Genomic DNA, 16,964 nt, shown 5'->3' with positions numbered 1-16,964 from the left:
CGCTGTTCTCTCTACAGAATACTGGTCATGGAAGACGGCAGAGTACGAGAGTTTGGCGCAGTGTCGGCGCTGCTAGACGATCCCGGCTCAGCTTTCCACGCCATGGCGTTCGAGGCTGGCGTTCTGTCTGGGGAAGATATGTCCAGCACAAGCACGACGGCGCTGTGATTATGAAGGATGTTTTGGAGAATGCGAGCAGCACAAATACAATTTTTGCTGAATGCCAGAAAAGGCAACGTCCACTTAGGTCAGCCAAAAAAAAAAAATCAGCAATATGCTACATTTATTTCATACTTATATTGTATCGCTACCTTGTGGGACAACTGAGTACTCTTGTTTCTTCAATCTATTTCGCCTTTTCAACTATGATACTTAAGTAATATGCATGTGCGGACCTTCGTTTAGGTCCCTCCTCCTAGTTTTCATTGGCATTTTGTGTTGTTTTAAAGCGCAGCTCTTAGGCGCCCGTTCCAGCGTTGAGCGGCTTAGCCGCTGGCGTCGGCGGTATAACCGATAGATCGAACGAGGACGAACGACAGCGAACGCGTAATTGGCCGATATCACGGGCCACTGGCCTCTAACCTCGCTTTTTTCCTCCGTCATGCGCAATGACCACTCGGTCGGAGCTCGTGAGCATGCAGGGCTGGCACGTCCACTGCAGCTGGCTTCACGTGTAACGGGGCTGCCGTCTAAAGGCTCTGTTATACTCCGACGTCCGACGCGAGCACCCGCGAGCACGTTGCGTTTCGTCACGCCGAGCCGGCGACGCTACGCCAGGCACAAATCTGTCTCCGCTACAGTCGAACCGGCTCCAAGGGGGCGATCGGAGATCTCTGTTCTGCGCCGTTCGTTCGCGTTCGTTCTGATGATCGCACGCGATTGGCTGAAGCCGAACAACTCACGCCACTCTAAGGGGCGTGGCCATTTCTTTTTTTTGCTTGATGTTTTCTTTTTTGGTGACGTCATGCCGCGTCATAACGAGCATGTCGTCTGCTAAAAGTGAACGGAGTGCGAGACCGTTCGCTCGCGTTCTCTCGAGCGAACAATGGCGTCGCACGGCATGTATTTCGAGTGATGCGGTGGTTGCGGCTGCCGCAACAGCTGATTTTGAGAAAATGGCGCTTGCAACGGTGCTTCCTTGCTACGTTGGCGTTTCTCGAAGCAGATGCAGAATGGTAGGAGGTGCGAAATGCGTTTGAAGAGATGAGCGAGTGTGAATTCCGGCGTCGCTTTCGTTTCTCGAAACGTACTGTACCTTGGTTGTGCGACGATCTCGGCCCCGTCATCGGGTGCCAACGAACCAGTGGGATTTAAACAAAGGCGTTGTGCGCGCCGAGATTTTTTTGCGATCGGATGCTTCCAGCGAGCTGTCGGCTGCGAGGAATTCAGCGGCCTGTCGCAGTCGTCCGTCAGGAACACGCCATTACTGTCGTTCGCGGGAAAAACGGTGGGTGGCCTTTTCCGGAGACCACAGACGCGAAGAGCGAACAAAGGCGGCGTTCGCGCGGCTCGGGCAGATTCCCGTTGTGGTCGGGTGCGTGGATGGTACGCTCATCGCAATCCCGAAGCCCCATGGCCTGAGCTCCGCGGACACGACGCATTACATGTCGGGGAAGGGACTCTACGCATTCAACACCATGATCGTGAGTATTATTCATGCATTGTATGCGTAGCGAATAGTTTCATTTATATCGCTTAAACTTTCCGCTTTACTGAGGCTGTTGCAACTGAGTATAGTGGGAGCGGTATTTTCGATCTATCCAGAACGGGAATTGGTTCGTTTCAGGGCACTTCGCTTAGGATAAGCGATGAAATCATGTGACGCGGAGTACACTTTGGTTCAGCGGCCTGCACAGTGCATAATATTACCGTTACTCGTTCGCCATGTGTACCCGAAGCTTGATTCTCGATTTGTATTTGTTGAGATTAGCGCTCCCAGAATGTGCCGTAGTATGTCCTTATTGTTCATTGTCGTGATGGACGTTACATGGATCAATACATGGATGGATGAATAGACTTTATTTCGGTCCCTCGGAACGCGCCCTAGCATGTACATTAAATACGCATTGTTTCATAACCCTTTTTTCAGTCGAAGTTTTTCGTGTTGTAGATATTTTGTGATACATTGCCTTAAACATACAGCAGTAATTTGGTTAAAAGGCTTTGGTGGCTGGAAGATGGGTTGTTCCAAGCAGTAAACATGCAGACTACCCTTTGACACTGCATTGTCCTCGTGTTAGAACTTATGGTACAAGTCCTACCCTGTCGATGATTTGTCCATAGCTATGTTTCAACAGTCAGTAACAGTGAAGACAGATGTAGTTACATTAACATAATACCCAACATTGTACCCAAGGTCATTTATGGGTACAATTTTGACTGAATTGAATTCTGCAGACATGTGATGCCGACCTCTGGATGTCAGTCCATGTTTCCTGGGGTCATGTCATGACTCGTGGGTATGGCGGGGGAGCCCTCTCCGTCAGCACCTGGAAGCAAAACTTCGGCTTGCTTGGTAAGTGCTGTCAATGCTTGCCACATTCAAGACGTTATCACTACAGCTGTCATGCCGACCTCGTGCAGGAGACTCCAGCTATACATTAGAACCGTGGTTCCTGACACCAGTGCCCGGACGACCAGCTCGTGGCACCCCTGATAACCACTACAACGAGACCCACACCGCCATGCGCAATGCTGTGGCGTGGTGCATCGCTGTAAGCTTGTGCACAGCTGCTCAAGCATCATTGCTGCTTGTGCAGCTCTGCACGACCTTGCGTTGGCGGCACATGAGCCTGTTCTTGAAGGGGACGATGACGACACCGACGATGCTGAGCTGCTGCCAGCAGCAGCTGAGCTACCACCACCACAACGGGAGCCAGCAGCAGCGCAACCGTGTAGTGAACCTGTTTCGAGAACCACAGGGCCTGCATGCTTGAGCACCTGCGCAGAGTACGCCGCCGCCTGCAAGGACCTCGGCAGCATTGTGTGGTGCGTGTTTGTCTTTGTTCATTGTGTTTGTCACTGTGTTTTTTTTACTACACTTCAAATGTTTGCTACACATATCAACGAAACAGCGTTCTCCTATCAATGAATAACCCCCTTGAATAGGTTGGCAAAAAATGTGAAGCTCACCCTGACTCACTCGTGAAATATATTTTGCTCTTGGGGCTCACTCGAACTCAGACTCACCAAAATTTTCCTCAAGCGGATTCACTCGGACTCAGGCTCACTAAAATGTTTTCACCCGGACTCGAACTCACCAATGTATTACGCACTTGGACTCACAGCTCGATCTGAATCTGAGTGAGTCGACTCATGAGTGAGTTTGCCGACCTATGCCCCCTAGTCACACAACGCCATGCTGATGAAATGCTTCGACCAGGTTGTAAAATATGGTGCTTCACACTAAGCACAAGTGAGAGCTAAACTGTGAATGGCACATGGTGCCATTCACAGCCAAAGTGGTAACCTGAAAAGGCTGTTTGAATCAGGACAGCAACATGCGGTAGCTTTAGTGCAACAAGAATGGTGCCTGTAAATGAAGTGAACAACATGGGTGGTGTCAGAATTGAAATTTTATTACGAGTATCACGAGCAATGCACATAAAAAGCAAAATAAATAAAAATCCCTTAAATTTAATGCCAAGGAAAATATAAAAGTAGCTTCCTTTTATAATATACAAATGGAGTTACTACAAAGTGCCTGCTGCTCCTCTGCAGCATCACATGCGTCTCGCAGCACGAAAGTCATTGTATTACATGAAAACAAGGCACAGTCGAACCGGTATTAATCGAACTCGCTAAAAAAATGCAACTTGTTGGTTGCTGATATGTCTTCCTCTATTATTGATTTCTTTTTGTACCCAATCCTATTGTCTAAACACTTCTAAGCAACAGAACACGTATTCGTCAACTATTTTTTGGTCTTGCAATATTTCAAAATTGTTGTGCAACCTAGACCGTTCACAAACGCTTTTCTTTTTTCTAGGATGTGTAAAAATTGATAGAAAACGTACAGTGTGCCACAATATTCTACACGTATACACTATAAACATAAAGATACACTACAGTGCACTATGTGCATATACTACAAAATTGCTGAATGCATGACTTCGTATAATGAGATTTTAAAAAATGACATGGCAAAACATGATTTATAAATGAAACCACACTGTGCTATGCACATGTACTACAAAACTGCTGAATGCATCACCTCACACGATGAGATTAAAAAGAAATGACATCGCAGGACACCATTTACCATTGAGCTACACTTTACTATGTACAATGAAACAGCACATCAGTGCTTCTGATATGCAGAAAAAGAAAATTAACTGAAAGAAAATTAACTGAGAAAAAATTGCAGGGCACCATTTAAGCAAGCCAGCGTATCATAGCTCGTGATGTGAACAAAAATAAATCTACATATATGTACAACTAGTCTTTACAAATCACTGTGCAGGTGCCTTCCGCTGCAATGAGGGCCCGGGCGAGGGTACTAACGCCTTGCAATTCGTGGACCACGTCACCGAGAAGTTGAACCTGGCGCAGCTTTCCAATGATGCCTGGCCCTGCCGCCTGGTGTTTGCGGCTAGTAACTCCAGCGCCTCGGCCTGCCGGTTGCCCCCATCTCGCAGCTGCGGCATGAGCTGGAAACCAAGAAATGTGTTGCCATTATCATCTATAAATTTCCTGCTACCGACTCTTCGCTGGAAGCTTCTGTTCGTGAAGAGTTTCAGTGTATGCAACAATTTCCTCTCTGTTGAAAATCCACTGACCCAACGGCATCCATGAATGGTGCTTGGTTCACCGCACAACCAACGCACTTCGTTTGGACAGACCAAAGCGGTGCCGGAATTCATTTTCGCTCATATCATCAAACACATCTCACGCCTCTAACCACCTCTGCATGAGAAGCAACCAAACAGCCCTTTTCAGGGCTACACAATCGTTTGCCCGGCTTTACGCGATGACCGACACAATCTCCTTCCAAAACCCTAGCTGCTGCAGTATGCAAAACATACAGCAAGCAGGTGTAACACAGGTGCAAACATGTGCATTTGTGTATGATGGCTATGTGAAAAAGTTATATAACGAGCTTGCTTTTTGAACAGTATATTTAGCAATAGCACATTTTCAGTTTCACTTTTGAAGCAATTGACAAAATAGAGAAACATTTCAAGATGTTGAACATTTTTGCAATGCTACCTTTTTGCTACATTTCACCATAACTGCAAGGCAGGACAGCTGTTTATTCCATCTGACAGTTATGCATACAACTAGCTCCTGCAGCCGTTTGCCAAATTTTTTTTTGTGCAGCCTTTTGTCTTTATGCCCACAGATGTCATCTCTTCACAAACATATGCCTGCACGCATGAGCATCACCTGTGAGCATGTAACATTACAGTTAATCAAAAACATCAGCGAAGCTTACGAGTTGGGGCACGGGGAAGATCCTGGGCCACATCCTCTTCAGCCACACCAGTAGCAGCTGGAGCAGGGCTCACCTGTTATAGTAAGAAGTTTCTTGATTGACACACTGGGTGCAATAAGAAGTATGGAGTGGAAGTGGACAATAGCAATGTTTTTTTAGAATGTTTCAACAGCGGCATGCTATGACACAGACTTCGGAGAGAGGGATGGAGGGAGGCAAGCCTACTGGCTACGCACCTCACTCGACTCGAGGGTCTGAGAAATGGGTTGGAACACGTAGGGTGCTCTAATGAGCTTCGAAATATAGTTCGCGGCTGTTCTTTCGTCATCACCGCAAATGTGGCTGTTTCGCATTCTGTTCTGGGCGGCGCAACGCGTTAGCACCTCAGCTAACGCGGCGGCCGGGTGATCCACTCGATATTGTTTGAAAAAGTAAAACTAACAGCGCGTAATGGCTCGAAGCAAACGAGCCCACTTGTTCGCAGCATACAAGTAACAATGATATTCTAAGCCAGTGCTTACCGATTCAGACCACCCGAACTATGGGCCTCGCACACTCGTCCCTGTCAAACACGACGCGGCCGCGGTAATCCGAAATCTGGCCGCCTCGGGTGCCGCTGTAAAGCACAAGCGGGACGTGTAAGATGACCGACCACAATACAATTGTTCTCGCACTCACCTCTGCTGCCCTCGGAGTTTGGCAAGACCCTGCTGCGAATAGTAGCGCTCATTCCTCCACCGGGCCTGCCACTGGGCCCTGGTGTTACGCACAGGGACTTCTTCGTTCAAAAGCGCTACTAGCTCCTGCCACATGTCGTCCCGGTCCTCCCTCGTGAACGACAGCTCCAGCGGGCACGACAGCGTCGCGATCTGTGGGTGCTCTTTCACAAAAGCCAGCAGAAGCTCCTTTTGACGATCCGACACCCGAGAACCAACGCAGACGTTGCGATCGGATGACATTTTGATTGGTTGGTTGGTTCCTCAGTACTTTGACTTTGGCTCAACCCACTCTTTTTTTTTTCGCGTGCGCGACACCATCTAGCGACGACGTCAAAAAAAACTAACATTATTAAATATCATCACTCAAAGCTGTTGCTGTTTGAAAGAGTGTTTGAGCTTGAGAAGCAAAAACAATAATTTTCTGTAAAGTAATTATATTTATTAAAAGGCTAGAAACGCTTCATGGTCCCTGTGCCGACGTCACAGGATGCGCGTCTACTTCCGGAAAGCTGTCCGCTTCACGATTGGCTGTTCTCTTCCTCTCGGCGGTTCTAGGCGGGAGAGCTGCGCTTCCTCTCACTTTTGTGACGTAGGCACCGCAGAACGAACGCGAACGAACCGAGATCTCCGATCGCCCCCCAACCCGCCGGTGCGATGGCATCTAGAGGAGCGCCTGCGCAGTAAAGCGAAGAACGCGCCGCGCCACCTGTTGGGAACTGACGAAACAGCCCGCGAAGCAGGTTCCTGTACATGCGAGTCCGGCGCGTCTGGCGCGAAATGCAGCAGGATCTATTCGGAGCCGAGCGACGCCCGAGCGCGCCAGCAGCCGTCGGCTGCGTCGGCTGCGACGCCGGACAATAGAGGGCTGTTTTTTGCTGACGTAACGTCGCCGTGACGCGCGCACGCGCGCGTCGACGTTAAGCTGGAGTATAACAGAGCCTTAACTTGTTGCGCAACGCCTGCAATGCACAGAGTATTGTGCGCAGCACTCGAACACTGTCGGCCGTTTGCTTGTTTCACGACGCCTGCAATGCAGAGGTAGCTGCTGTGGCAATATATAACCAATGGTACATTGTTACAACTGCGGATAGCCAAAGCTTCAAACGCAGTTGGCGTTTTCCCAACATGAAGCTGCGCTCAGAATTCACATTAGTCAGTATCGTAATCATCGGTGAATTTTATTTAAAGTCTGAGCACTCTGTGTACTTTGCAGATTTTTTCATAATATGCGGCTCAATTTCGGTTCTGTTACGCACATCGCATGTCACTGCGCGCAGCGAATGAGGGCTGCGCGACATATAGCTGGTGACCAGGCTTTTAGCAGCCTGTCACCGATCTGAAGTTCGCTGATGTGCTGTACGGTGCCGCAACCAAGGCATAGCTGCAGGACGAGAAAATAGCGATTTTGTCGCCGCACACTATACAACAATAGTAGCACAGGCAGCTCGAGGCACACCAAAGCGAAGGAAAATATGTAGGAGTGCAGAATCCCATTCCGAGAGCCGTTAGGTTGGCTCACGGCCACAGCGGCTGTATATAAGTTACGAAGGCGTTAATACTATACATGGCAGTCTACATAGAACTTAGTTTTATATTTCGCCCCTTGTGCCTACGTCATCTAACCTCTTTATATGGAAGGAGCTTCATCCACGCACATCTCCAAAGATGGCGAAAGTGGTGTTGTTTGTAATATTTCATTGTGTTTTTAGTAATTAGGATATAGCAATAAATAAACGTGGACAAGACTGCAAGTGGCCGCCGGCGGGAACTGATACACCACCAAATGTTCGTGCGTCGCACGCGTACAGGCAGTCCGTTGGCTTGGTTTCTACCCCTGCAAGTTGCTTTACAGAGAGGCTCATAGCCTCTAGCTGGTCGGAAATTTTTGGCGACGTTCGGCTCACACAGAAATGAGCATCATCATGACAGACTGGCACCTTCAAATTAAAGCAAATCGCCAGTACCGACCCTATGAAAGCTCAAGGTGTAGCTAACGAAGTGAGCGTGCGAGTTCACGTCACTGTACTCATAACAGTTATAAATACAATAATAATGTACGTTAGGTTTCGCATAACTTGAAGAAGCTTCTTGTAAAAAAGGAGAGAAATCGTTCTTGCAAGTGACAGACTGCAAGGTCTTTTCTTGTGTTTTTATCATACGTACTTGTCTTTTTATGTACATAATAAAAACTGGTTGTTGGTAAGCACTGCGTCTGTTTTCTTTCTTGTTGTGCTGGTCGTTTTGAGGCAAATAATTAGTGTCGACGGTCACTAGACCACTTCTTTACGTCGTGTCTTCTATGGTTTGACAGTGGCCAACGAAGTAGTGACGCTGAAGCCACTTACTTTTTTGCAATCAACGACAATTGGTTGCATGGCACTATGTACATATAATGCTGTGTCATATAGATGCCCCTTTGCCTACAACGGGGAAAACCTGAGAAGAGGCAGCGTTGCCCGAAGAATGCTGACAGCGCGCTGTATTTTCCACACAACATTTATCTGTGACAACACACGTGTACACTGGAAATCAGTCTTTAGGAATTCCGCAAGGTGGTGGAAGGGTTATTAAAAGGATAATTGGCAACCAACCGTTTGTATTATGAAGCTACAAGGAATTTTATGCGTATTCAATTCAGATCAAAGAACTTTATTAGGTACCGTGCGAATTTTGGGGATGAGCCTGGACCCCGGCTAGGCTTCCTCTAAGGAGTAAACTGCCATGCGCAGTAAACTGCCACGCTCGAACACGAACAGCTCTCGCGCTCATTGTTTGCAGCATAGGTTGTCAAGTGTGTATAAGACTTCATATTAGCTGCAGATAGAAAAAGTCTGAATAAAAATCTTTCACGGCGTTTTCCACGTTACCATTCCGTGGCTAGACACTCTTACCAGTTAGCCTTCAATGCGCTAAAGTAAGCAGGTGCCCGAAAAAGTGGTTGTCAGTCCCTTTAAACAATTTGAACTGCTTGAGCAATGGGACCATACGACTCCTCTTCATTGCACATTTTTGCGCGCCCATTTTTTAAGCCTTACCATCATTGTAAAACCTTCGCTTCACTCCTCACTAGAAATAGTTCCTCCCGCCCCCACCCTCTGGCCCATTGCCCCCTCCGGTTAACCAGGGACAAATAAAGTTCTGCCTTCATTTATTCATTAATTTGCTTCACTCATTACTTTAAACATTTAAACTAGAAAGGTTTCAATGAATTTCGGCAGTTTTCCCCTACGAAATTAGAATCAGAGTACGGGCTTACTCGTAAGTGGTCTTAGTGACCAATTTTGCGGACCCTGTGTTGTGCATTCACCGGGGAGCCAACAATTACTGGAATTAAAGAATAAATTTGGCAGCTTCACGAGCGCGCGGTAGATTATCCTGTATGTGTACAATTTGCTTCGATCCTGCAATAGTAAAATACAAGGAAACGGGCCTTACATATTGAATATGCGTTATACAATGGGCCTCAGGACGAGCCTTCTCCAGAATAATAAACATATATTGATGCGCGTAACGTTATCTGCGTGTGTTAAAAATCTGTGTAAAAATATTCATATTCGTATATTTTTATCCATTGGATGTGGTCAGAAGTCGCTCTAAATTTTGTCGGCCGAGCAATATTCATGCCGAAAGTGCCCTCCCAACAACAAACAGGACAATGTTCTGTCCTGCGTGTTCACTACCCGTTGTTTGCGCGGTTCTGCCACGATGTTCATGAACCCCTAGGAGCCCACCGAAGAACCCTTGTGCATATTACATCATGGAACATTTGCTCGATAATCGCCATTCCCGCATTATAACCATCGCTGCGAAGATCATTCGCATTCGCAGCTGAAGCAGGGTTGACGCTATAAGGTGTCTTATTCATTCCCGCAGGGCCGGTGCTAAACTGAGTTTTGATAGGTTCAGCTACAAAAACCAAGAACGAAAAAAAACTCAGTCACTCTTCGTGCCCCACGCCACCTGCTCTTCCGTGACGTGTGGTTTCTCTGCACACTGGCAGCACCGTAAATTTCCCTACTGTTCTTTCGGCATCTTAGGAGCTCCATAATGTAAGGCCGAATTCGCCACGAAGTGTAGCACAACTATGGTAGAAATACTGAATGTCGATTGTGTCTGCCGGACTTGAGCACCTCTATCTTCACGCGGCCTTGCTTTCAGCGTCAGAGTTTATTCGTTTATGCTGACCATCAGCCATCACGGAAGCCAGATTATAGTAACTAATATTCTGCAGCTTGAACTATTTTTGAAGCAATGACCTCCACGGAGCAAAGCATAAATTTGAAGGCGTCTCTTCCGTGTGTGGTCCATGAGAGTAGAAGTGGTTGCCATGACGGCAAAAGCGATGCTACGATACAAATTCACGCAGGAAGGCTGATGAAGACGCATCTACGTTCAGCGAGAAACGCCAAGAGCTCAGCGACTGGACAGTTCAGGACGTCAGGGGTCAGGGAAGACTGGCAAAATGTGCTGTACGGAAGACAGGAGGAAGCCTCGGCCGGCAGCATTCCTCTACTGGTTCGCAGTCTCGACCCTACGAGGACTGTCCGCGACCTGGACCCACAACGCGTGGCCCGCGAGCTCCAGACCGAGGCAGGCGTAGCACCCCGAAGCTACTGCTACATGCGGCTTACGCGAGGCGGTCTCCTGGCCTTGGGAGCCCGCACCGCGGAGGCTGCCGTGAGGTCTCAGCGCGTCCGGTGCCTCGGCGGCACCCCCGTGGAAGTGACCGTGCCGCTCTGGCACGTCCACAACGCCGCCAAGATCCGTCGAGTGCCCACGTGGATTGGCGACGCTGATATTCGCGAGCGACTGTATGAGTCCGCGGGCGTAGTGTCGGTGCGGCGGCTGGTCGCCTACGGCGCCCCCACGGCCGAAGGCCGACGCCGCGACATACCCCAGACCAGCGTCGTGCTCGTGTTCCGCCCCAAGATGAGGCGCGTTCCGACAAGCGTGACGCTGTGCGGCGTCGAGTACGCCGTCGAGCCGTACGCACTGCCACCGGCGCAGTGCATGCGCTGTCAGCGGTTCGGACACGAGGTGGCCAAGTGTACAGAGCGAGTGGCCCGCTGTAAGGTGTGTGCGGGACCGCACGACTACCGACGCTGCGACTTCCGCGGCCATCGACTGAAGTGTGCCAACTGCGAGGGTCCGCACGCGGCTACTTTTGCCATGTGTCCGTTAAGGAGGCGCTTCTACGCCACCTGCGCCAACAGGAGGCGCAGGTGAGTGTCACCATGCGTGGACAACTATATGATTCGTTTATTTTGTACAATCTGTGGACTACTTCAGGGGAATACCTTGCATGTCGCTCTATTAAGCTGTTAAAGCTACTGTTCTGCATCTGCGACAAGGGAAATATACTTGAATATTGTTGATTCATATGCATGGAAATTGTCCTATTTAAATTTTCACTCATACAAGACAATATCATTTTTAACAGCGAAGATGCTTAGCAAATTGTTGCTTTTGAGTTGATCCAGAAAATTATCATCATTGTAAACGGGTAAGTGCCACAGAAATTGGATAAATCCCACTACTTACCACTGGTCCACTAAAAATGAAGAAGGTAACAATTAACCCAACAAAGGGCTACAAAGCGACGGCGGTGAGCCGAAGACCCCGAGCAGGTACAACGAGAAAATACTAGGGAGCGGGGAAGGTAGCGGCGGCAGCAAGATGTCCCCAAAGCGATTGAAGGCCTACGCCAACGACGACCATCCCGTAGGTCTATGAGCGGTGCGAACGCCTGGTTTCAGCGCGATTGTTCGTCTCTGGAGTTTGGACAACAGTGTCGTGTCTGTGAATACTTCTGGCCGCTGCCACTTTTTTTACATAGAACTTACATTTTGGCTCAGTGCGACACTTCTTTCGCTAGTCAAAAGCATTCAGAAACACCACAGCACAGCTAGAAAAAAATGCACAGTTTCGCCGCAAGGAAGAAGCAATGAATGCGATAGCAAAAAATTGGGATGTTATATTTAGTAACGGTAGCAACTAACGCCTTTATCGTCCGAGCTGGCGCAATTAAAAAAAAAACATGGCTGATCCCTCCGTCATAGGAATCGGTAAAACACCTAAGTGAATCATGTCTACACACATGTAGTGCTTATTCTGTAGTGATATATGAGAGCGAGTACAATGTCTATTCGGGCTTGACAGCTATATCACCGATTGGCGTGAATGCACCCATGTTGACGCCTAGTTCATAGAGGTTCCTAGTTTGAGCCGCAAACGCGTGCGTCCCGCTGGCCTCTTTCTGGCTCTACCAATTCACGACATTCGCCCGTCGAAATCGTGTCCTTTCTGCAACACGTATTGCAGCAGTTTTGATAGTCGGTGCTCTCGCAATCGAACTAGTCGGCGGCGGCAAAATCCCGTTGGTGCGTGTGGAAGCTGCACTACTCCGATAAGCCGGCGCACGCTCACACGAAGCGAAAGGCAAAGAACCTAACAGCGTCTAGGGTGCCTCGGTGACTCCAGCGCGGCCGGTGTCCCTCGCATGTATCGAGATGCTTTAACCATGACCTCCGATGTCGCGCGCAATCTCGGAGTGAGCGCCATTAAGTGTCGATCGTGACGCATTGCTTCTTTCCACCTCTCACAGACGGCGACACTACCCCGCTCCGCACCGCCTATCTACCCCACCAACAGAGAGCACCGTGCGAGAAAGAATGTGTGAAAGATATAAGGCGCGTTCGTGAGGCGTCCGGCATCTGCCAAGCTAGCTTAGTTGATTTAGCGTTGGGCGCTTACAGTCGAGGCCGCAGCTTCGTGGGTTCGATTCCCAGCGGCGAATGTTTTCCTTGGTTTTCTTTCTTTTTCACCCGTGGCTTCCATTTCATGAATGTCATATCCGGTATCGGAAGTACTTGGTGGACCCCGGCATAAAACGCTGTCGTGTTAAAAAAATCCGCAGATCCCATGTACCGTAGCAATCGATGTTATGCGAAGCATTCGTGGGAATGTGGCGTAATTTTTTACATTGAGCGAAGCGTTAGAAAATGACGCTAAAGATATGCGCAAATGGTATACGCACACACATATGTTGAAGAGTCGCACATGTATTATATAACCAGTTGTGTACAGAGTCAGCGACATGCCGGAACCTGAGGTCACCTTTTGCGTTGGTGAGGTATAGGCCGTGGAGGCTGGTAGCTCGGGAATGTGCTACGTAGAACAACTTCAGCGGTTGGCCCTTATCGTATTCGTAGACTACCTGGGCGTATGTGACCTTTTGTGACTTACATACAGTTATGGCGTTTCCTTGCGGAAGGGGAAACTGTGGCTTCTCACACGAGATTTTTTTTCTGGTTTATATCATGGTTGCAGTGGTTCCCATTACCACGGGCAGCTATTTCAATTGTATTGAGGGGTGTGCGGTAGTGATGTGCTTAATCTTGGTTGGAACCGTGGACGTTAGAATTCCAAGCCCCAGTCGCCTGAGGTTGTGTTATTCACGCTCGATGTACCACAAGGTGCCCAGTTTCCATTAACGAGGTCATCACTTACGTCGATGTTGGCCGTGATGATGTACGGCTGGCCAATTCTCACGCAAATTGAAACCGGCAGGCCACCCAGGTCACTTGCGTTCGTCTTAGCCACCTTGGTCAGAGTATTCCTGCGAACCTGCTCGTTCTTATAGCCAGTTATGTTATGGCATGCGGGATGACATAGCGCGTTGTCCACAGCTTCGAGCGAACGTGCGTTATAGCGGTCGACGTCCGCATTGCTGTAGAATAGCCGCATGCCGTCAGGACACTTAGCGGCGGCTTCTTCGCGTGTGACAGTCTCTCAATCATTCTGACGTCATACTCGGGCAGCATGAGGCCGTTGCCTAGCCTCATAAGAAATGAAGAGAATACTGTCTCATTCTGGTGGACCACGTGGACGAGTGGATGGCAGTGGAGCCCCTTCCAGGGGAGCTCTGCCTTCACCTCCCTCACTTGCCTTGCGTTTCATTGTTTATATGTTCGCGGTTACTCTGTTCAATCAGACTGTGAAACACCTGTGGCACATACCCGCAAAACATGAGCTGTGGTAAGAGGGTATGTGCCACACGTTACTGAGAGAAAGGGTTCGTGTTCGTCATACACTGATCTCGTGCTATGCCAATTTCGGCATATTACAAGTTATGCAGACGACTAGGAGCGCGCCCAGACGTAGGCGGCTAGATAGATAGATAGATAGATAGATAGATAGATAGATAGATAGATAGATAGATAGATAGATAGATAGATAGATAGATAGATAGATAGATAGATAGATAGATAGATAGATAGATAGATAGATAGATAGAAACGGCCAAAATGCATGAGGTTCGCAAAGAAATGCTTCGCATGTAAAAGATGAGGTAAGAAAACTTGGCCGCTGTATCGAATGAGGCGAGCTTCGTGCTCTGTGTTGTTTCAGCGCAAATACCGGTGAGGTCACAGCATTTAGAAAGGTATGAGCCGTCTGCCCTGCGCGTGCCCTGGCATGATAGGGTGCGCGCGACGGCGCGGTTGCCCAGTACGCATTTCCTCCTGAATCACGCAGCATTCTCGCCCCCCCCCCCCCCCTCCATGATTCTCTCGTGCAACGGAACCGAAGGCGGCCGGCGCGTTTCCTCTCCGCTAGAGCCGCGATCATCGGGTACCCTGCCTTGGTCTGGCTTGCAGATAGAACCTACGACGCGCAGTGACGGAGCAAGAATTCTTGAGGAAGTGCACTCGCTTAGGCGTCCTAATAAAGTCAAGAAATTGGACACAGCGCTGACGCGCCTTCGGTTGTGAGGGTCCGCTAGCGGGGAAGGAAATATGGAAGCGTCGCGCTCTCCGATGAAGCTCGCCGGTTCAAGGCCATTTGGCGCCAATTCGCCGTTCGCGCTTTCCGCCTAAGTGGGTTTGTTTCCTGTGCGTTCTCGCTGGCTCCATATTTTTCGGTAAATGAACGAAAAATTGGCGTCACATAAAGGAAAATTACCTGAGTGATATATCTTGTAGGACGCAAAATCTATCATTTTTCATATCGTGAATTGGATAGGCTAGCTGTAGTTTTTAAGGTGAAAACCTTAGGTGCCTTATCAAGCGAAAATCGACCGTCGGCGTCCTGCGTCGGCGGCGTCAACATGAGTAATCAAAAAGATCATAATCACGTGACGACGTTACCCCATGAAGTTATCATGATGTCACAGATCGCCAAAAATTTTGACGTCATGATGACGTCACGCGATGTGACGTCATAACATGACATCGTCGTTCTGCGCTGCCTCCGTGATCGGTGGGCCGATCACGGAAGCAGTGCAAAACCAGCTGAGGTGCAGAAAGCTCTTCCACTGCTTCCGATCTTGGAGGCAGTGCAAAATCACGTTAGGTGCATAAAGCATTTGCATGGGGGTGAGGAGGAGGATACAACATTGTTAATGAGAAGAATAAAGAAAAAAATAAATAGAAATAAAAGAACGAGGGGCAGATTTAAAGGGTGGGTGGTTCCCCGTTCCAGGACACCAGTGGCCGCCGCTGCTCGCCCGGCTTGATCCAGGAGACCCCTCTATTTCTCCAGGTCAATTCGGGTGAGGACGGCCTTCTAAGGATCCCTCAGCATTTGGAAAAGGTTTGATCATATAAGCTGAAGCAAGGTGTTCACGTCAATATTGATCATATAAGCCCCAATGTATATCCAAACCAATGTGCGTGATGCGAGTCGAAGCCGACGCTGCAGCATGTCACATAGGAATGTCGGAGCAAACCTATGGAGGCACATTCGCCTCTGATACTCAGGATGCATGGGGGGGGGGGGGGGGGGGCGGGGGAGGCAGGACACACACATTGAGTGAAGAAAAAAGATGGCTTTCATTTTCGAGTCGTCTTAGTTTAATGCATAAGGGACCCTGCGAGTTTTTTCAACAAATGATGGGACTTGCTCTGCGAGAAGTGCTTCTCGCAAACGTAGTCGCGAGGCGTGAGCTCTCGATCTTTCCTTGGTAATTACCTTCTCCGTGTAGTATGCGTGCCACTGTTGCCGTTCGGCATGACACATTTTCGCCCCATCCTAAACGAGCACTGGTGGAAGTCTGCAAAGCGCTCTGTGTTCACGGAGCAATACTTCTTTCTCCGTGCCTTTGTTGCGGCGTGAAAAGCGCTGCACAAAGAATGAGGAGTGAGCGCTGGCGGCAGAACGCGAAAGTCACTAAGCACGCTAAAGAGACATAAAGCCTGCAAATCGCGAAGGAATTTGTGACAGCTTGCTCGCACGAATTGGGAACTTTCCCTCCCAAGGCCATTTACGAAGCGTGCGCACAGCATGCGAGCGACGAGCGAGGGGCCCATGCAGGCGGCAGACGTCGTCTGCTCAGGGACCACAACTAGCAGCTCTTTTCAAGCGCTGTACAGCCTATAATTCGGGGAGTATCTGTTAGTAACTGCAGCAAAAATATTTGCCACATCTGCGAATTGGTGTTACAGGCAGAATTCTGAGAAATTTTACAATGTACGACGCGGTATCAAGAGTTTTGTTCGTCGCGTTCATAGAAGAGCATGTAAACGATGGCAACACGCCGGAAGCATCATCTGTCGTGTTGCGGGGAAAACCACATCTCCTGCGTGACGCTAATGCGCCGCCCACCCGCGCTGCGGTGGCCGAGCAGTTTCTCCTCCTAAATTACTTGTTTCTCCGTGCGCGCAGGCCAATGTTTCATCATACAGGCATCATACAGAAGCTCATGGCAATGGCGACGTCAAAATTGCACCTGGGGTGTACATATCATTGCTATCGTAATAAACCACAGTGCGGTGTATTCTTGCCAAAATTTGAGCTTCAATGCCCCACATTGC

At 49.0% G+C, this 16,964-nt stretch overlaps 2 protein-coding genes and 1 long non-coding RNA gene across 4 annotated transcripts in view; 2 read left to right on the top strand and 1 right to left on the bottom strand.

Annotated features, from left to right (window-relative positions):
- The window catches only part of LOC119372544 (ATP-binding cassette sub-family C member 3), a 172,193-nt gene extending 171,918 nt beyond the window's left edge, over positions 1-275 (top strand). Inside the window, exon 27 of the mRNA XM_037643025.2 lies at positions 18-275. Within this exon, the coding sequence (XP_037498953.1) occupies positions 18-168 (151 nt within the window). The 3' untranslated portion in view covers positions 169-275. The remainder of the gene's footprint in view (positions 1-17) is intronic.
- Positions 276-898: 623 nt separating this feature from the next.
- Positions 899-4,576, top strand: LOC125760125 (uncharacterized). The gene is made up of 4 exons (XM_049419840.1): positions 899-1,643; positions 2,398-2,515; positions 2,584-2,988; positions 4,463-4,576. The coding sequence occupies exons 1-3, from the start codon at positions 1,605-1,607 to the stop codon at positions 2,934-2,936; spliced, it is 510 nt and encodes a 169-aa protein (XP_049275797.1). The 5' UTR covers positions 899-1,604; the 3' UTR covers positions 2,937-2,988; positions 4,463-4,576.
- Positions 4,544-6,387, bottom strand: LOC125760126 (uncharacterized). Of its 2 annotated transcripts, none has more exons than XR_007417788.1 (3): positions 5,956-6,387; positions 5,435-5,507; positions 4,544-4,649 (listed from the first exon to the last, which is right to left on the bottom strand). It is a non-coding gene; the product is annotated as an uncharacterized LOC125760126 (long non-coding RNA). The 2 variants fall into 2 exon arrangements; XR_007417789.1 differs by having other exon boundaries at positions 6,113-6,387.
- Positions 6,388-16,964: the final 10,577 nt, after the last annotated feature.

Source organism: Rhipicephalus sanguineus, chromosome 10 (genome assembly GCF_013339695.2).
Source record: "Rhipicephalus sanguineus isolate Rsan-2018 chromosome 10, BIME_Rsan_1.4, whole genome shotgun sequence".
In the NCBI taxonomy this organism is placed as follows: Eukaryota; Metazoa; Arthropoda; class Arachnida; order Ixodida; family Ixodidae; genus Rhipicephalus; species Rhipicephalus sanguineus.
The sequence above is the reverse complement of the archived record's forward strand: the minus strand, read 5'-3'. Positions and strand labels throughout refer to the sequence as shown.